The sequence below is a fragment of the Ursus arctos genome, unplaced genomic scaffold (genome assembly GCF_023065955.2).
Source record: "Ursus arctos isolate Adak ecotype North America unplaced genomic scaffold, UrsArc2.0 scaffold_9, whole genome shotgun sequence".
In the NCBI taxonomy this organism is placed as follows: domain Eukaryota; kingdom Metazoa; phylum Chordata; class Mammalia; order Carnivora; family Ursidae; genus Ursus; species Ursus arctos.
In genome coordinates this window covers 58230880-58250556 of record NW_026623111.1, presented here as the reverse complement: position 1 = coordinate 58250556, position 19677 = coordinate 58230880, and the positions used below count along the sequence as shown (strand labels likewise).

The 19677-nt window shown below is 44.7% G+C and overlaps 2 protein-coding genes across 4 annotated transcripts in view; both read left to right on the top strand.

Moving 5' to 3' along the window:
• The window catches only part of NAAA (N-acylethanolamine acid amidase), a 39387-nt gene extending 23299 nt beyond the window's left edge, over window positions 1-16088 (top strand). The window contains exons 11-12 of one of the 3 annotated variants that reach the window (XR_008958405.1): window positions 11757-15976; window positions 16038-16088. The gene's annotated coding sequence lies outside the window, so the exon portion shown is untranslated. Of the gene's footprint in view, window positions 1-11691 lie in introns of all 3 variants that reach the window. The other 2 variants (XR_008958404.1, XM_044388174.3) reach the window with 2 other exon arrangements.
• Window positions 11418-19677, top strand: part of PPEF2 (protein phosphatase with EF-hand domain 2) — a 28713-nt gene continuing 20453 nt past the window's right edge. The window contains 7 exon segments of the mRNA XM_057309564.1: window positions 11418-11447; window positions 11757-11829; window positions 16286-16413; window positions 16565-16622; window positions 17481-17656; window positions 18960-19029; window positions 19032-19070. Coding sequence (XP_057165547.1) covers window positions 11418-11447; window positions 11757-11829; window positions 16286-16413; window positions 16565-16622; window positions 17481-17656; window positions 18960-19029; window positions 19032-19070 — 574 coding nt within the window.

Below are 19677 nucleotides of genomic sequence, written 5' to 3'. Positions count from 1 at the left end.
ACTCATTAGTTACTTCAATGCTTGTTTTCTAGACTACAGACTACGATCTTTGGATGGAAATTTGGGGAATAGCCTAATTTTAACCAGGCAACATGGAGGCATTGAGGACTTTTCAGCAGGAAAGTGATTTAAGTAATTGAAATCTCTGGTTGTTTTTAAGAACTGTGTTCCTTGTGCCGTGTGGTTTCACCACGATGTGTCTAGATGTAGATTTCTTGTCATTTAGCTTCTTGGGATTTGTTATGCTCTCCAAACTTCAAATTTATTTCTTTCATTCAAGCTTGGAAAGTGCTCACTCTTCTGTTGCTGTCCTACATTCTCTTCCGTCTTCTCTCCTGACCTCCCAAGTTTGTGTGTTATCACACCTTCTATCTTCTGTCTCAGCCCTCTGACATTTTGGGGGGGTGGGGGAGAATGCAGGTGTGGATTTCTCTCTCAGTGACATACTCCAGGTAATGTCTTTATTTTTTTCTGTAAAATCAGAAATATTTCTTTAGTGAATTATTGAGTTTTTAATATCAAAGATAATATTTTATTATTTATTTATTTGTTTGTTTATTATTTTTTAAAAGATTTATTTATTTATTTTAGAGAGCATGAGCCAGAGGGGTAGAGAGAGAGAGGGAGAGAGAATCTCAAGCAGACTCCCTGCTGAGCACAGAGCCTGATGTGGGGCCTGAGATCACGACCTGAGCCGAAACCAAGAGTAGGACGTTTAACTGACTAAGCTACCCAGGTGTTCCTCTTTATTTATTTTTTAAAAGATTTTATTTTTAAGTAATCCGTGCACCCAGCATGGGGCTCGAACTTGCAACCCCAGATCAAGAGTTGCATGGTCTGGGGCGCCTGGGTGGCACAGCGGTTAAGCGTCTGCCTTCGGCTCAGGGCGTGATCCCGGCGTTATGGGATCGAGCCCCACATCAGGCTCCTCCGCTATGAGCCTGTTTCTTCCTCTCCCACTCCCCCTGCTTGTGTTCCCTCTCTCACTGGCTGTCTCTCTCTCTGTCAAATAAATAAATAAAATCTTTAAAAAAAAAAAAAAAAAAGAGTTGCATGGTCTACTGACTGAGCCAGCCAGGTGCCCCTCAAGGATAATATTTTTATTTTAGATGGGCTATTTGCTACTTTTTCAAACTGCTGGGATCTCTATGGGCTAGCATCTGTTCCTTGCTTTGGTTTTTTTGTTACACTTCTTAATCCCTACTTATTTTATACTCTACTTCTAAATTCAGTCATCAAGCCTGCCGGTGTCTCACTTGGCTGTTTGTTTTTGTTGAGTCTTCCTCATAGAAGTTTCTCTGGTGTTCCACAGTTTTGGATTGTGTTCCCTTGGAAATCCTGAAGGCCGGGGTTGACGGTACGCCGCCCAGAAAGAATGTGTCTGTTCATTTCTCAGCTGTGGTTTCTTAGAACATTCAGTATGAATTGGAGCCTCGGTTTACATTGTGTGAGGGCAAGCCTGTGGCTTCACCTTCACAGAGCAGAGCCGGCCCCTGCGCAGGCTGATGTCCTCGCTCTATCTTGTGTGCGTCCCAGGCAGGGTCCCTCTATCCCCCACCTGCCAACGCAATTGTCAATGAACCCAAGGGTCTAAGTTCCTGGGACCTGCAAAGATCCTTCAGGCCACCCTGCCTCCCGGGCCTGCTCCCCTCCCAAGCTTCTCTTTGTTCCCCATCCTCCCTATATTCCCTTCGTCCCCCCACCATTACTTGCTAGCTTAGCTAAGTATGCGGCATTTAAGAAAGGTGCTTGTTTATCAGCTTTAGTTTTGTAGTGGGAATGTTTTTTCAGGATATTTCTCCCTCCAGAGTATCCAGAAATCAAAGCGGTGATGAGCGATTTTTTTTAAGTTCATTCAGTGTAATTATGGAGAGTGCACTGATGGGGGCTGGTGATGGAAAAGCAAAAATCAGTTAGCTTGACATTTCAGTAGACCGGCTAAGAAGTTAAGATGGATTGCAAGGTGTGGAGACGGCCTGAATGTTCATGGACAGACGAATGGATAAAAAAGTGTGGTCTGTACAGACGCTGGAGTATTATTCAGCCTTTACAAAGGGGGTGTCCTGCCATAGGTGATAGCATGGATGAGCCTTGAGGACGTGATACAAAGTGAAACAAGCTAGTCACAGAAGGACAACCACACAATCCCACTTGTTTGAGGTTGATGGGGCTCAGGACACGCTACCCCAGAATATGGCACATTGGCGTATTGAATACTTTCAGCCGAAGGAATTTGGGAGAACAGCAGAAGCAGGAAGGCCACTCTGACTTCCTCGCCCAAGCCTTTCTTCCTGGAAACAGGTCCTAGAACCCTCCTGCGGAGGCGTCCTCCCTGCACCCAGAAGAATGGAGCATCCTTGGCTCTGAAGACAGTGGGACCCAAAAGAATCCTTGCCAACAGTCCTCACTGAGTGTCCCCTAGTTTCCTATAATTACCTCATACTCCTTAACCTATCACATGCCTCCATGTCTGCCTCCTCTTCATCCGATGTCCCATAAAGAAGCACAGATCCATCCCTTTGGGTCTTCATTTCCTTATGAAGGCCCCTCATCATGTGAAACTTCCATTGAATAAATTTGTATGTTTTTCTCCTGTCTTTGTCAGTTTAATTCTCAGACCCAGCTAGGGATCCTTAGACAGTAGGAAAAAAACTTTTTCCTCCTCTACAAAATACCTAAAATAGACTCACTGAAGCCAGGGGCTAGGGAGAAGTTCTGCAAGTCAGGCAAGATGAGTAAGTTCTAGATACACGATGTTCAACATTGTACCTATATACCATATTATGGTAAACTTAACAATACTGTATTTTACACCTAAAAATTCGTTAAGAGGGTTGAGCTCATGTTAAGTGTTCTTATCATAATAAAAAAATTTAAAAGCCAAAAATATGTTTAATAAAAAGTATTTTTAGAAAATTAACATGGCTTGGCCTACGGTGGTTGAACAGGTGATGGATAGAGTTGATTTTTAAAGTATTTTATTTGTTTTAAGTATACAAGTAACATATACCTATTATAAAAATAAATCAGGGGTGCCTTGGTGGCTCAGTCGGTCGAGGCTCCCACTCTTGGTTTCAGCTCAGGTCTTGATCTCAGGGGTGGGATCGAACCCTGCCTCCTCGGGCCCCACGCTCAGCAGGGAGTCTCCTTCACCTCGCCCTCTCCCTCTGTCCCTCCCACCCACTTGCACACTCTTTCAAATAAATAAAATATTTAAAAGATAAATAAATAAATCAGGGACATCTGGGTGGTTCAGTCAGTTGTGCGTCCGACTCTTGACTTTGGCTCCGATCATGACGTCAGGGTCATGAGGTTGAGCCTGCATTAGGCTCATGCTCAGCACAGAGTCTGCTTGAGATTCTCTCTCCCTCTGCCCCTCCCTGCACTCGTTCTCTCTCTGCCTCTCTCTAAAAATAAAAATAAGTAAGATCTTTAAATCAATCAGTCAAAGAGTTCATAGTGGTAATCCTTTGCCTGTCTTCCCTACTCATAGACTGCACTCCCCCGAGTAGCATTCCTTAGAGATAACTGCTATCTGTACTCATGAAGAGTTTCTTAATGTGTGTATGTTTTAAAATGTAGATTTTATTCAGGTCTGGTGAGGCTAACAGGTCCGGGGACAACTGCCATGAGATAGTTTGTTACAGTTCCCACGAGGAAGGGGACACAGCCGGTGCCTGCAGGCCACAGGAAGGAATACTGAGATTGGTCACAGGCAGACAGAGTGGGGAACTCGGTGTAAGTCAGAGAGTTTTTGTGGTTTTTGAGGGAAGGGATGTGTGCTGACACGGGGTGAGCAGGCTAGACAGGTCTAGGATTGGCTACTTTGAATAATTTCAACAGCTCCCGGGTATAGGAGCTGCCCTAAGTTGTCTGATAGTGGCCCTGGGTGATTAGGGCAGGGGGAATAGTGGCCCTGAGGGTACAAGCTCTTCAAGGCCATGGTTGGGGCATGTGGACTCTGTATTGGGTGACCTGCATGGGAAAGGCTAGTTCACAGTCCTTTGCCGGGGGAAGGAATCAGCTAACCCTGGGAAGGGCATTGCCTTGCTGGAGGACAGCAAGGCCCCGAGATGTCAAAGCATTAATACAGAAACTAGAAAACATGGTTGATGAAATAGAATTTTTCTTCAAAATGAGGTTAGATTATATATTTCAGCAAGTTGCCTTGTTCACATAACAAATATGAATCATCTTTTCATGACACAGGATATTGATCTATATCTTTTTTAAATGACTAAATAGGACCCTCCTGTATGTACAATAACTTGGTTAACCATTGTGCAATTTATGAATTTTTAAGTTTTTTCCAATTTTTCATGATCATAAACAATATGGTAATGAAAATCCTTACATACTTTTTGGGTGGGTGTATAGTTCTATAACATACTTAAAGGTGAAATTTCTAGATCAAAGGATTTACATATTACAAGTTTGTAATTAAATTGAAAACAGCATTTTTCACAAAACTAGAACAAATACTAAAATTTTTATGGAACCACAGAAGACCCCAAACCGCCAAAGCAATCTTGAGAAAGAAGAACAAAGCTGGAGGTATCACAAATCCAGATTTCAAGATATACTGCAAAGCTGTAGTAATCAAAACAGTATGGAACTGGCACAAAAACAGACACCTGGATCAATGGAACAGAATAGAGAACCCAAAAATAAATCCACACTTATTTGGTCAATTAATCTATGACAATGGAAAGAATATGCAATGGGGAAAAGACATTCTCTTCAATAAATGAGACTGGAAAAACTGGACAGCTGCATGCAAAAGAATAAACCTGGCCCACTTACTTACACCATACACAAAAATAAATTAAAAATAGGTTAAAGACCTAAATGTGAGACCTGAAACCATAAAGATCCAATAAGAGATCATAGGCAGTAACTTCTCTGACATCGGCCATAGCAACTTTTTTCTAGATCTGTCTCTTGAAGCAAGGGAAACAAGAGCAAAATTAAACTATTGGGACTTCATCAAACTAAAAACCTGTGCCGCAAAGGAAACTATCAACAAAACAAAAAACCACTGAATGGGAGATATTTACACGTGATATATCCGGTAAGGGATTCATACCCAAAATATATAAAGAACTTATACAACTCAACACCAAAAATACAATCCAATTAAAAAATGGGCAGAAGATCCGAATAGACATTTTTCCAAAAAAGACATAGAGATGGGCAATAGACACACAAAAAGATGCTAAATATCACTAATCATCAGGGAAATACAAGTCAAAACCACAGGGAGATATCACCTCACATCTATCAGAATGTCTAAAATCAAAAAGACAAGAAATAGTGTTGGCGAGAATGTGGAGGACAAAGGAACTCTTGTGCCCTCTTGCTGGGAATGTAAATTGGTGCAGCCACCATGGAAAGTGGTATGGAGGTTCCTCAAAAGGTTAAAAATAGAAATACCATATGATCCAATAATTCCACTATTGGGTATCTACCCAAAGGAAAATGAAAATGCTAATTGGAAAAGATCTATTCACCCCTGTATTTATTGCAGCATTATTAACAATAGTCAAGATATGGGAGGGGGCAACCTAAGTGTCTACGGACAGATGAATGGGTAAGGAAGAAAAGGTATAGATATTTGATGGAATATTACACAGCCATAAAAAAGGATGAGATTGTGCCATTTGAGATAACATAGATGGACCTAGAGGGTGTTATACTAAGTGAAATAAATCATATTGAGAAAAACAAATACCGTATGATTTCACTCATATAAAAAACAAACAGCAGAATCAGACCTGTAAATATAGAGAACAAACTATTGGTTGCCAGAGAGGAAGGGGGTGGGAGGATGGACAAAACAGGTAAAGGGGAGCAGGAGATACAAGTTTCCAATTACAGAATGAATAAATCACGAGGGAAAAAAGGCACAATATAGGGAATGCAGTCAATGATACTGTAACAGTGTTGCATGGTAACAGATGGCAGCTACGCTTGTGAGCACAGCATAACATACAGAATTGTGGAATCACCATGTTGTACGCCTGAAACTAATGCAACATTGTGTATCAACTATATTCACATAAAAATATTTTAAAAAGAATGTAAATGTTATTCAGCTAAAAAATATGTAATTTAATCACAATTAAAATGTAATCTAGTTTAATTCCAACAAAGTGAAACAATTTACATTCCCATCAGTAGGCTCTCCCACGGAGAGGCTCCTTTTCTCATACTCTCAATAATAAAGGATTTTATCAGTCTTTTAACTTTTAGTGAACTTGGGGAAAAGTGTTAGCACTCAACCACTAACGAAAGTGAGTCAATGTGAAAATACCAATATCAGACAAAAGAGATTTCAAGCCAAAATGGATTCTGGCAGAGTGATATTTTATTTTGATAAATCACCCTCTACCAAGAAACGCATCCATAAGCCTTCATTTATTACAAATATATAATGGCAATTTTATATGATTCAGTATATATTTAAACAGAGCTACAAAACACAATGCGAAGATTCAGAAACCCAAGGATAAATGGCTCACTCTGTTATTTGTCATAGAAATCTTCAAAACGTTTTTTTCCAAGATGAACAGATAGGGAAGAATACATAAAGATAAAGATGATTCGAATAACAATAAGCCTGACCTACTAAATAGATGCAAATAAAGTATAAATTTCTTTGCAGATTCCCATGGCACATTTAGTACCTACCAGCATACACATGAGAATCTTAGATTAATTGAGAAAGTAAGTTGTCTGGGAATAGTGATTGATATTTTAATATATTAATAGTTTATGTTATGTCCTAAGAAAAGTAAAAGAAGAACATAGGAGAAATAAACAAGAAAAGGCAAGATATTTCCATCATGTTTTGCGAACAGAGAAAAGCCAGGAAAGAGTGCCTGGTGTCCTGGGGGCCTGCAGGGAGGACCCCAGGGCCAGACGGCTCTGAGCCTCACGCCCTGTGTGGTCAGCACTCTTCTATTTCTGGGTTAAGGAGCTCAGGCTGCGCAGACGTGTCTGTGGAAACACGGCCTCCTAATCTGGAAGAGTAAGAAGGCTTAGACCCCAGGCTAGGGCGGGAGAGAGCCGGGGAGAAACTGTCTTCAGGAGTGGGCCTAGGTGTCAGGGAGACCTCCCCTTTCAAATCCTCCTCGCAGGCCTGATCTGATCGAGGTTAAGAGGTGCCTACGGCCGTGAGGCAGGGAGCCCTGAACGCTTGGCTGCGGCTGTGGACATCCTCACTGCCTTTCTGGGAGAAGGTATGCCAGCCTGGGCCTGGGCCTTCTTTACCAGACTTGTAGGTCTGGAAGAAACTGCATCAGCCAGGGATCCCTCAGCCAACTCGGAAGACAGGATGGAAGTGACACCTGTGTGTTAAAGAGGCTTCCCCTTCCTTGTGTGTCATAGTAAAGAACACCAAAGACGGTAAGAGCTTTCTTTCTAGCCTAAAGTACAGAAACGAGGCCAACAGACATATATGCTTACACAGGAAATAAATACAGGTTTGGTTTGAGGACAGAGGTCAGAGAAAAGTCCCTGTTACCGACTCACCCAGGGAGGGTCTTTGCTGTGCGTGTTTTGAGGTTCAGAAGATAAACAATTACCAACATTTTGTTTTTTAAGATTTTATTTATTTTGGAGAGAGAGCATGCGGGCAGGTGAGCAAGCATGGGGGTGGGGCTGGGGGTGGGGGGGAGAGAATCCAAAGCCGACTCAGTGCCCAGTGCAGAGCCAATGAGGTGCTCCATCCCGGGACCAGGAGATCATAACTGGAACTGGAACCAAGAGTCTGGTGCTCAACCGTTTGAGCCACCCAGGTGCCCTCCAGCATTTTTTAAAAAAATGATAATGTCAGGTATGGATGATGCTAAGTCAAATCCTAGAAGGACAGGGTCTCAATTAGGTGGCCTCAATTACCTGAGAAGATGGCTCAGCTGGGGAATCACTAACTGGAAACCAGTTAGTCATTACTGAAAGGTGTTGATTCAACACTCTGAGACTACATCGGCTCATTTTCCATGTTTTTTGTTTTATGAAAGTTTTATGAAACTTTCACTTTTTCCCTTGAGAATTATTTTAGTTCTCCTTTCCATTCAATATTCTTAGTGACTTCTAGAATGTTCTTTGCAGATCTGTGGATGATACCACTTTCTTCTATTAAGGCAGCCATATGTGATACCTATTTAGTCAGAGCCACTTTCTAATTTCTTTCTTATATGGAAAAATTCTTAGAAAATATGGTTTATTGATTTTTAATTATCAAAGTTATAATAAAACTATATAAGTTAAAAATAAAAGTTTGTCACATAAGCGCATTCCCCAGAGATAATCACTATGAACAGTTTGGTGTATGCTATTTGATTTTACACTTACTGATATATTTTTATATAGATGAGATCATGGTAAGCACACTGCTCTGCAATTTACTTTTCTTCATGTAATGATATATCTTGGGGATATTTTCATACCATTACATATAGATTTTGCCTTGTTCTTTGTCATGGCTGAATACTGTTCCATTCCACTTCTAATGTACCATGATGTATTTTCTTAATTCTGTACTGATAAAATATTTAAGGTGGTTATTATTTTGGAGAGAGAGAAAGCACAGTAGGAGGTGGGGGAGGAGCAGAGGGAGAGAGAGAATCCTGAGCAGACTCCCTGCTGGGCACGGAGCCCCACTCAGGGCTTACATGGGGCTCGATCTCACCACCCTGAGATCATGACCTGAGCGGAAAACAAGAGTGGGCCGCTTAACCGACTGAGCCACCCAGATGCCCGCAGGAGAGAGATATTTTAAGAGATTTCTGAGGGCGTCATTTAAAAAGTTTTCTCATCTATGATTTTCATGACAGTGACAAACATTTGCAAAGTTCTCTTCATATAAAACCTCAGTTCACCCCTGTCACAACCCTGGAATGGAGCTGCCACCACCCATGCAGCATCCCGGTGTCTGGGTGCACCCTGCGCCCTTCCACAATGTATGAAGGCACATCCTTTTTGCCTTGATGACCAGGGTTAATTACTGCTGCCTGCAGAGAGCCTTCATTTCTTTCATCCCCACAGGTTGTTTCCAATAGTTTATTGCCCCATGGTAGTTGCTCCCTTCTCCCTCTGTGGCAGTGTCATATTTCTATCTCAGCATCTTTTTTATAGAATAGGTGACAGACAAATTTCCCTTATTTTGCCACCATTTTTGGATTTATAAACTCATAAGAAACAAGATGCCTAAAAGGCAAAAGAGAACTTATTTAATAATAACAATCTTAAACCCAGAAGTAATCACTTTATGCTTGTCTTGGTCAGCTAGGGCAGCCATGACAAAATACCACAGGTGGGTGGTTCAACCAACATGTATTCATTTCTCACAGTTCTGGAGGCTGAGCAGTCCAGGATCAAGACGCCAGCAGATCTGATTTGTTTTGAGTGCCCTCTTCTTGGCTTGCAGGTGGCCACCTCCTTGCTCACATGGCAGAGAATGAGAGAGAGAGAGAGAGATCTAGTCTCTCTTCCTCTTCTTATAAGGACCCTTATCCCATCATGTGGTCACCACCCTCATGTCCTCACCTAAACCTAATGACCTCCCCAAAGCCCCACCTCCAAATACCATCACACTGGGAGTTGGAACTTCAATTTGGGAATTTGTGGGGCACACATTCAGTTCACAACAATGCTGTATTGAGATAGTATGTCTTTTACTGTCTCCTAAATTTGAGCCAGAGACATGTTTTTGGTTACTGATATTTTAAAATAAATATATCAGATCCAATCTAGCAACATATATTGAGATTCTACCATATACCAAGAACACTTTAAATACATTACTTATTATTCTCAAGCATATATATAGAGAGATGAGAAAACTGAGTTTATGGGAGGTTAAGCGACCCAGGTCTAGTGAAAAGCTGAGCTGAAATTCTCCCCTGCATCTGGGCACTCCCCAAACCCAAACACTTTATCACACAACGGGTCTCCTTAGGCAGGTTACCGATTACCAGAACAAGTTGTGAATTGGAGGACTCAGTCATTGCTGATGACCTCTTTCAGCTCTAAGACTGTTCAGGTATCTAGGAAAGTTGGGTTGATTTGGTCGTGATGGATACTCATTTTGACCCATTACTCAGATTCTGGTTTCATGATATCTCTTACCTCTGGGAATCATTTTGCACACACATACAAAAGAGATCATAGTCTTTTTTTCTTTGATTATTTAGTCAAAATAAGCTAACCAACATAAGCAAGGTGAGACTTCTCTTTGATTTGCAAGGGAAAAGATAATAACTGTTTGACAGTCCCCAATAAAATAACCTTTAAAAATAAAGGAAGTAGAGTGGGGTAGATGTGAGGGAGGGGGGAAGATATGGACGTACAATCCACTCTCAACATTAACTCAGCACATCTCATGTTGCTTCCTGAAAAGAAGCTAGAAAAGGATTGGTGTCTGTTGTATAAATATAAACGTGGCAATAAATTAATTAATTAATTAATTAAAAATAAAAAGTTTATTCAATTAATATTTATTGAATCCCTGCCACACGTCAGATCCATGCCAATTTCTAGAGCTATAATGATGAATTTGCTCCCACACAGTCTTTGCTCTCAAGGAACTGGTAGACAGAAAATAGGAAACTACATTATTGCAGTCATGGACATGTGAATAAGATATTCAGGAGCTCACAGGTGGGGCCTGTCAAATTGGCTTCCCTAAGGTGATGCCCAAAGTGAGCCTTAAGGAATGAGTAAAGTTAGCCAAGTTAGGCAAGAGGGGTGGGATAGGAAGAATATTCCAGGTCAGAACAAAAACGCATAGGTCATGGTAGTCAAAGAGCAGAGTTTGAAGAAAGCAGGGAAGAGAGATGAGGCTGGAAGAGTTAGCTTTTAAGGAGATGAGTTCTGTTTGTGGTACATGGAGTCTGAGGCACCCCAATGAAAGTTTAGCAGGAAGCTGGGTATATGGGGCTGACGTATATGGATAATCTGGAATGGAGATACAGATTTGAGAGGTGGGAAGTGATAGTTGAATATGTGATATTGATTTAGTCATCCAGGGACCATGTTCATAGTGAGGAGACCTGACATTTGAGACTAGAGGACAAATAAAAATGGGCATTTAAAGGATAGAGAAAAGTGAGCTCAAAAAGGAAAGATAGTCAGAGAGGTAGAGCAAATGCAAGGGAGTCCACCATCATGGAAACCCAAGGAGTAGAATTTTGATCAAGGTGGGGCTTATGGTGACAGATGGTTTTGCTGTATGGGCAAGGTAAAGATTGAAAAGGCATTGGAGACAATCAGCATGAAAGCTTTTGATCAATAGGTAAGATGAAAAAGTGGTTTTAAGAGGAATTAAGGAAAAAATATGTAGTCTACTCGAGAGAAGTCTGAATGAGAAGAAAAGGGGGACTGGCTGGTAGCTAGAGGGATATAGTAGTCAAAGGATGATGATGGTGGTGAATAGCTTTGAGATTGTAAGAGAAGAGACTTCAGAATGTTTCTAGACTGAAAAGAAAAAGCTAGTAGAAAGGATGGAAACATAGGAGAGAGGTGAGGTGACAAATGGAATTTTCAGGGGAGGAACACCTCATGCACAGACACTGCAGAGGTGGGGAAGGTGCTCTCATAGGATAGTCTCACATTTTTATGATGTGGGAGACAAGGTCCATAGATAACTTGGTCTACCTGAACTAATACTCTGCCTGAATTCCCTTTCAGATTGACTCTTCCTTCTGTCAGGAAACAACTTGCTCTTCCTCTGACCTGCTATCTGTGTCCTACAGAAACCTTGTACCTACACTGTGGGAAGCGGTACCTCAACCCAACATCACTTTGCTTTCCAGAATGCGGAGAAAGGTATGTGTTTCCCAACTCCCAAACTAGCTGTAGGTACCCCAACACCTACATTGCATAGAAAGGGGCTTCTCAGAACAGAAGAAGGAAATCATTATATTTCTTCTCAAGCAACTCTTGAAAATCAGCTTCTCATCCTTATGACGAGACCGCCAGAATGTCAGCTGAATATCTCAGGAGGTGGTGAACTATATTTGACCTAGTTAAGTGTGCTGAGGAGTCAGTGTTGCCCACTAGGACTTATCCCAAATTATACATGCACAAGTGAATGAAATAAAATTGGGCAACAAGCAGATGAAAGAGCATTTCGGGTACAAGGGTCATGAGGTAGAAAGGAGCGAGTCATATTCGAGGAACTGAATGGTCTGACGTGAACGAGAGGGAAGATGGTGTGACATGAGGCTGCCAAGGTTGGCAGAGCCCAGATCACTCGGGAGCTATTGGATTTTAAACATTATCCTAAAGGCATAAAGAACCATTGAAGAATTCAATATAGGGAGTTTATAGTGAGATATACACATTTAAAAGACCTCCAGCTTCCACGAAGAAGGGATTGGAGGGAGTAAGGGTAGAAGAAGGAACAGTCCAGAAGCTACTAGTCATTTAAGCAAGAAATGATGATACCTTGGTCCAGGGTTGTTGGCAGCAGAGACGGAAGGAAGAGGATGAAATCCAACAATATTCAGGAGGTCGAATTGACAGGATCCAACTGAGTAGATGTACGGGGTGAGGGAGAAGGATAGATCAAGAATGACTTCCAGTTTTCTGGCTATAAGACTGGGCAGGAATTAATGCCAGTTACTGCCATAAACATAGTGGAGGAGAACCAACTCGGACTAGAGGGCAGATGATGAGTTCATACATGCTGGGGTTGAGGCGTCCGTGAGATATGCAGGTGGAAGTACTGAGAAGGTGGGTGCATATTCACATCTGCATTTTGGGGGCGAGATTGGGCTGGAGAGATATGCATTGGAAGGCATCAGAATGTTATGTGGTGGTTGAGGCCATGGGGTCCCTGAAGTACCCTAGGGGGAGAGTAAAGATAGATCAGAGACCAGGGCCTATGACAGAGCCATGAAGGACTCCCGGGCTTAAGCACCAGGTAGAAGATAAGTCAGGAAAGGAGGCTGAGGAGAGGCTGCCAAAGGTCTGGAGGACGAAAGCAGGGGGCATAGTGATTACACCTTGTTTATATGGTGCACCTCTGTAAGCTCATGGCTTCCTTGCTGTCTAGCTTGACAATATGTCTCAGGGTCATCGTGCACCTTTCTGGCCCCAGAGTAGCTACTTCTTTAGGGTATGGGGTGTTAGTTGCTTCCTGGTTGGCCTACACCTTTCTATACCTTTTCAGTGAACAAATCCAGAAAATATGTATTATTTAGAGAAAAAAACCCACCATGACCAATTTTATTTAGGAACACAATATTTTTACTTAACAGCCTTGATATTATATCTATTTCCTTAGGAAAATCTTTTTCTCTAATGACATTAAAATACTACTATTTACTCTATCCTACCGTATATAAATAATAGTTTCAGAATAGTAACAATACAATTATAAACAATGTGATTACTGAAAATGCTTTAAGATTTCTTTGTAGTTCTTTTTGTCCTTTCGATATAACCACTGTGGATGTACAAATTACTGAATTCTCAAGTCATTTGAAATAACTCCCTTCTGTGTTTCTAACTTACGTAAGGTTAGATTTACTTGTTTAACTTTTGCTCTTTTTTTTAAGAGAGAGAGCGAGAGCATGTGTGTGAGTTGTGGGGGAGGGGAAAAGGCAGAGGGAGAGAGAATCTTAAGCAGGCTCAATGCTCAGCATGGAGACGGACATCGGCTCAATCTCACCACTCTGAGATTATTACCTGAGCCAAAATCAAGAGTTGGACACTTAACTGACTGAGCCACCCAGGTGCCCCTAAATTTTGCTTTTAATCTTTGGGGATGGATTTATTTTTCATTTTGCTTTAAATTTGTTTTATAACTTTGTAAAGCATTTATATAATTCCTGTTCCAATTATCTATTGCTGCATAACAAACTACCCCAGAACTTAGTGGCTTAAGACAACAATTTTATCTGCTCGTGATTTTGTGGGTCTGGAATTTGCAAAGGGCCCAGCTGGGTGGTTTGGCCATGATTCTCTGGGTAGTTGGGGCTTGAGGCTCTTGTTCTTTCTTTCTTTCTTTTTTTTTTTTTTTAAGATTTTATTTATTTATTAGAGAGAGAGAGAGAGCACATGAGCGGGGGGAGGGGCAGAGGGAGAGCGAGAAGCAGACTCTTGCTGAGCAGGGAGCCTGACATGGGACTTGATCCCAGGACCCTGAGATCATGACCTGAGCCAAAGGCAGACGCTTAACCAACTGAGCCACCCAGGAACCCCTAAAGATTTTATTTTTAAAGTAATCTCAACAGCCAGTGTGGAGCTCAAAGTCACACCCCTGAGATCAAGAGTTGCGTGCTCTAGGGACGCCTGGCTGGCTCAGTTGGTGGAGCACGTGACTTTTGATCTCAGGGTTGTGAGTTCAAGCCCCACATTGCGCATGGAGCCTACTTAAAAAAAAGAAAAAAAGAAAGAAAAGAAAAGGAAAAAAAGAGTCGCATGCTCTACCGACTAAGCCAGCCAGGCACCCCTGGAGGCTGTATTCTAAGACAGCTCTTTATTTGCTATCTGGTGCCTTGGTGCCCCTTCACCTTTCTTTCTCCATGTAGTTGCCTTGTTCTTAATATGGAGTTTGAACAGCCAGGCACATTTGTAACTTGTACCCTGGGATCTAGTCCACACAAAGCTGGAGCAAGAGGAGCCCAAGCGTGCTGGATTGTGCTGTTGGGAAGGAGGGGGCAGAGGGCCTTAGACTCTCCTGCACCTCCCAGCCCCTATCTCAGTTAAAGGTAACCCAGACCCCTGACAGGACGGGGCAGGAGAAAAAGCTAAGAAAGAGGCATTGCCTGCTCTCTCGGCCCTAAGTAGTCAAGCAAGACTGAGAACAGAAATATGTCTAGTTGGCAGCATCGCCCTCAAATGGTGAAGCAAGGTGCTAGCAAACACCATTTTCACAGAACCTTGGTGGTCCCGATACTCCTCAATATTGCTTACACCTCACGGGACATAAGAATCATGTGTGGAGCTTGAGAACCTGAAGGTCCCTGGGTTCCCTGTAGAGAGTCTAATGCTGTAGTTCTAGGGTGAGGTCCGGGTATCTGTGCTTCCCATCAGTTTCTAGAAGGTCTGTAGCACTTGGGACATTGCATTCAGCGTTCTGAACACGGACTTACAGACCTTAATCCGTGGAGCTTCAGCCTCGCCACTGAGTGTTTGGTAAGGGCTTCTGAGAAATAGCTACAGTTTGACATTTTTGGTCACAGGAAATCACATTCAGCTTTGCTTAAGCTCCTCCCCGGTTCTCTTTTCCCACTCTACCAGTGACTTTCCTCTTAGGGAAATCAGCCAGAATTCTATTAGCTCTCTAACGCAAGCTAAATGGATTAAATCAATCTGTCTACTGTTCACGAGGTTGACCTGAACTAACCTGCAGGGTTTCCTTTTAATCCCGCTTTATCCACAAATACTCCATTCATCACCAGTGGCACATTCAGGCCCAGGAGCTTAGGAAGAACCTAGTTATTTCTGTGAACAGCTGCTCTCTTCTCTGGCAGCAGTCCCTGACCACGGGTCCTAAGGCTCATAGGAAGAAGTAAACCTCCTCACGCCACCCTGCGGACGCGGTCACCCAGCACAGGGCCTGGCAGAAGGAGGAGCCCAAAGGCTGCCTGCAGATCTGATGGTCAGTGCGGTCACCCAAGTCCGTGATGGGGCCACTGACACCCGCAGGGCTATCGCAAGTCTGGGGGTAGCAAATGCAGGCCCAGCAAGCACTTACTGCCGCCTGACATTCTAAGCAGTCGTCTGTGTGTTTGTCTGTGGTGTTTTCCTCAGTCCTCTAGTCCATCCCCCTTTCCAGATGGGGACATTGAGGCCCAGGAAGGTAAAATTCCTGGGAAGCCACATAGCTGATGAGGGCATTTCCAGGCCTAGAACCCAGGATGGCTGATATCCGGCCTGTTGTTATAATGTCACAATGTCCCCTCCACCTTCCAGCCCTGCATTATCTCACTCTTCAAGGTTGCATTTCTTGAAACCTCTCCAGGTTGCATTTCTTGAGAACCCCGGCAATCCAGCCTTTCCACCTCTACACATAGCGTTTTCAGCAAAAAGTAGGAATTCCAGTAAACCTCCAGTGATAGTAGTATAACCACGAGGTAAGGATGAAGGGGGGCGGGGGGTGGGAGTAGGGAAAGGAGCACCCCAGATGGTGGTAAGGCACATCCTTCCTACTGGCAGCAATGGGTGGCGCTTTCCCCACCATCTTGCCCCCACAGTAGGAGAGGTGCCCTTCGCCTCCCCCCTGGCCCGGGGAGTCCCGGCTCACAGGCTCGCTTCTCCATCCCCACCGCAGCCTTCAGGGCAGCATCCCTCATCCAGAGATGGTACCGGCGCTACGTGGCATGCTTGGAGATGAGGCGGCATCGCACCTGGCGCCTCTTCCAGTCGATCGAGTATGCGGGTCAGCAAGACCAGGTCAAGGTGCGGCGGGATGGGGGGCGGGGTCACCTGGGGCTATGCCTTCCAGCCCAGGGGCAGCACGGCCCAGGAGCCCCGAGGGTGCGGCTGATCGGGACCCCTCCTGGTTCTCTTTGCACTCGTCTCTAAAGCCGAGTCCTCGGTTCTCCTGCAGCTCCATGACTTCTTCAGCTACCTGGTGGGGCGCTTTACGCCCAGCAGCAACCATGAGCGTGAGTACGAGCTGCCCTGCAGCACATCGTCCTGTCTCAGGCTCGTAGATAGCAGACCGAGCGGGGAGCCAGAGGAAGCCTAGATCCGGTGACAGCCGGGGACGAGCAAGGAGGCTGACGAATCAATGGCAGCTTCTAGGTTTTCCCAAGAGCACGCCTGGAGACAAGAATCTGGGTGCAAGGAGTTTATTTGTTAAATGCAGGAAACAGTGGGGGTGGGGAGGGAGTGGGGAAGGAATTCAGGGAAGGGAAGACCCCCAGTAAAGGGGGGGTGCTACTAAGCCAGCAACTCAGTGTGCCCGGGAAATAGTGCCAAACCCATGCCTTGGAATGATCCCACTGAGGGCAGAGAACGCCAGTCTTCATATATCGGCTCCTGAGGCTCACTGGGTGAAGGCTCCTGGGCGGGGTGGATCAGAAAGTTGTTAATTCCACAGCATTCTGGCCTGCTGAGCTCCCGGGCCAGAGATGCAGAGGCTCTCGGTGGACCCTTGCCTGAAGGGCCCTGGGAGCTCTGATGGCTTCTGCCATGCTCACCCAGTGCACCAGAAGTGCCTGTGAGCTCTTTGTTTCCACCAAGGCTTTTCCCTTTCCTCCTGCTTACGAGCCTCAGCTCCTAAATTTCTGTTCTAAGTCTGATAAAGCACAATCTTTTAAAATAAAAGTTAAGTGGAATTGACATAAAAGCATCACCTCTCCCTCCTGCCCACCGTAATCGGTGGTCACTTTCCCTTTCCTTTCTCCTCTTGGTGTTGGAGCCGATGCCAGACTGGCCTGCTTGGTCCAGGCAAAGACTTTGGGTTGCCCATGGACTGCCCATCTGATCACAGGCTGGCCTACCCTCTCTGTCCTGACCAGGAGACTTCCTGAACCACATGTTCACTGAGGAGAGATTCCCCCAGGACGCCGAGATGGAGAAATTCAGTGACTACGGATCTATAGAGGTCCCAGACAATTACACAGGGCCACGCCTCTCCTTCCTGCTCCTTCTGGACCACGCGGCTGCCCTGGTGGAAGCTTTCAGACGGAAACAAGTAAGCTCACTCGGGGCACCTGCGTCTCCACCAGCTCCACGTAGGATGTAGAGGGAGACAGAGCCCAACGCAAAAGAAGGAGCCGTGGATTTATGGTGTTAGTGTCATGGAGCCATTGGAGAGATTCCATGCCCCCTTTGCTGAGCCAGAAGCCAGTTTTTATGCATTGAAAACCTCTCCTCCTAATCACGTAGTCTTTCTTTGTTCATACATCCCACAGGTAACTCCTGAGCACTGCTGTGTGTGGGCACTGCTCTGGGCAGGGGGGCTATAGCATGAGCGAGACAGACACGAATTCCTGCCCTCACAGGGCTCACATTCTGTGAGATAGATAGTTACATAACAACAAATAAGTAGATTCTGTAGTGTATTAGAAGGCGATTAGAGCTATATAAAAGAATAAACTTAATTCTAGGTAGGAGAGATGGCAATTTATAGAGTAGTCTTGGAAGGCACCACGGAAACGGTAATTTCTGAGCAAAGGTCAAAGGTGGTAAGGAAATGCACCCTGTGGATGCCTCTGGAAAACTGTTCCAGGCAGAGGGAACAAATGGAAAGGCCGCAAGGCAGGACTTTGCCTGGATGGCTTGGGGACCTCAGGAAGGCCACTGTGGCTGGTGAGGAGGGGGTCGGGGAAGAGTGTTAGGGGATGGAGGCAGAGAGGAGGGTGGGTGGGCTTTTATTCTTCTTTTGGGGAGACAGTGAGCATAGGAGTGATATAATCTGGCTTGCTTTTCAAAATAATCATTCTGTTTTCTGAAGAGAAGGTAGGGAGCAAGGGCTGAAGCAAGGAGACTAGTCAAGGTCCTGCCACAGTCCAGGAAAAGGTGACAGTGGCTTGAAACCCTGGTGGTAGAGGCAGAGGTGGTGAGAAGTGGTCAGATTCTGGTGCTATGCCAAATTCCAGCCCTTGCTTTCTTCCATATGAAGAGAACTCATCGCAGGAGGAGCTGGGATGGTTTTCCCCATCATGTCAGGATCACTCAGTACCATCAACATGCATGTGCTTACTCATACCTCGCTGACGCAAGCACGCACCTCCCCCAGGCGGAAGGCAAGGAAGGCTTTCATCGAGTTGATAGGAAAGGGAAAATTAGCTCAATATTTGGAGATAATGAAAAGCAGAAACAAGAGCAGAAGGTGGGTGAAAACGGATCCGTGCATTGGGCCCCAGGGGCAGTTTACTAGGGTCACTCTTGGGGTCTCGGGTGATTGGGGTCGGTCGTTAACAGTAAAGGCGAGGCCCGTTCTGCTGCAGGAATATCAGCGTTGTTTGTTCCCTCCCTCCTCTTCCTCCTAGTAGCAGCTCCATGCTCGCTATGTCTTGAATCTTCTGCACGAAACCAGGAAGCACCTGGAGCAGCTGCCAAACATCACCGGGTGCCCACGTGTTACAGCGAGGTCACCGTGTGCGGTAAGAGCCGGTCAGAGCTGGCTCCGTGCTGGCCGCAAACGAGAGCTCCCGGGAGGGGAGAGGAGAGGCGGGCTGGCGGGAGGTGGGATGCCCGCTGACGGCCCTGGTGGATTCGCTCCACCTCACGGAAGGAAGTAGGGCAGGGCCGCGAAGGGCTCTCGGGCAAGAGCCCCGGGCCGCTGCTGTTTTCCCAGGCAGTTCTGATCTGCCCCCTCACTCACCCTCTCCATTCAGAGCAAGATCCCTGCAAGTACCAGATCCCCCCTTGTCAGAAGACAGTTTATTGCCTGTTACTTGAGCGGGCCCTACTGGCCTAGCAAATGATTCCTTCCACCCACAGCTGGTCTTCTGCCAGAGAAATCCTCAGTCATGATTCTTTCCACATCCTGATGTTTTCCGTGATGTTGACACATCTGGTACGGACTGATGTCCCACATCGTAGGGGATGCAGACTGTAACTCGCCAGGGATCCGAAACTGGCACCTCGAGGGCCACACGCAACCTGCAGAGGGGTCTTGCTTGCCCTGGAATGTTCTTAAAATTTTTAAATTAATTTCCAACGTTTGAAAATTGGAGGATTTCATATTAAAATCCAGATTTCAACATC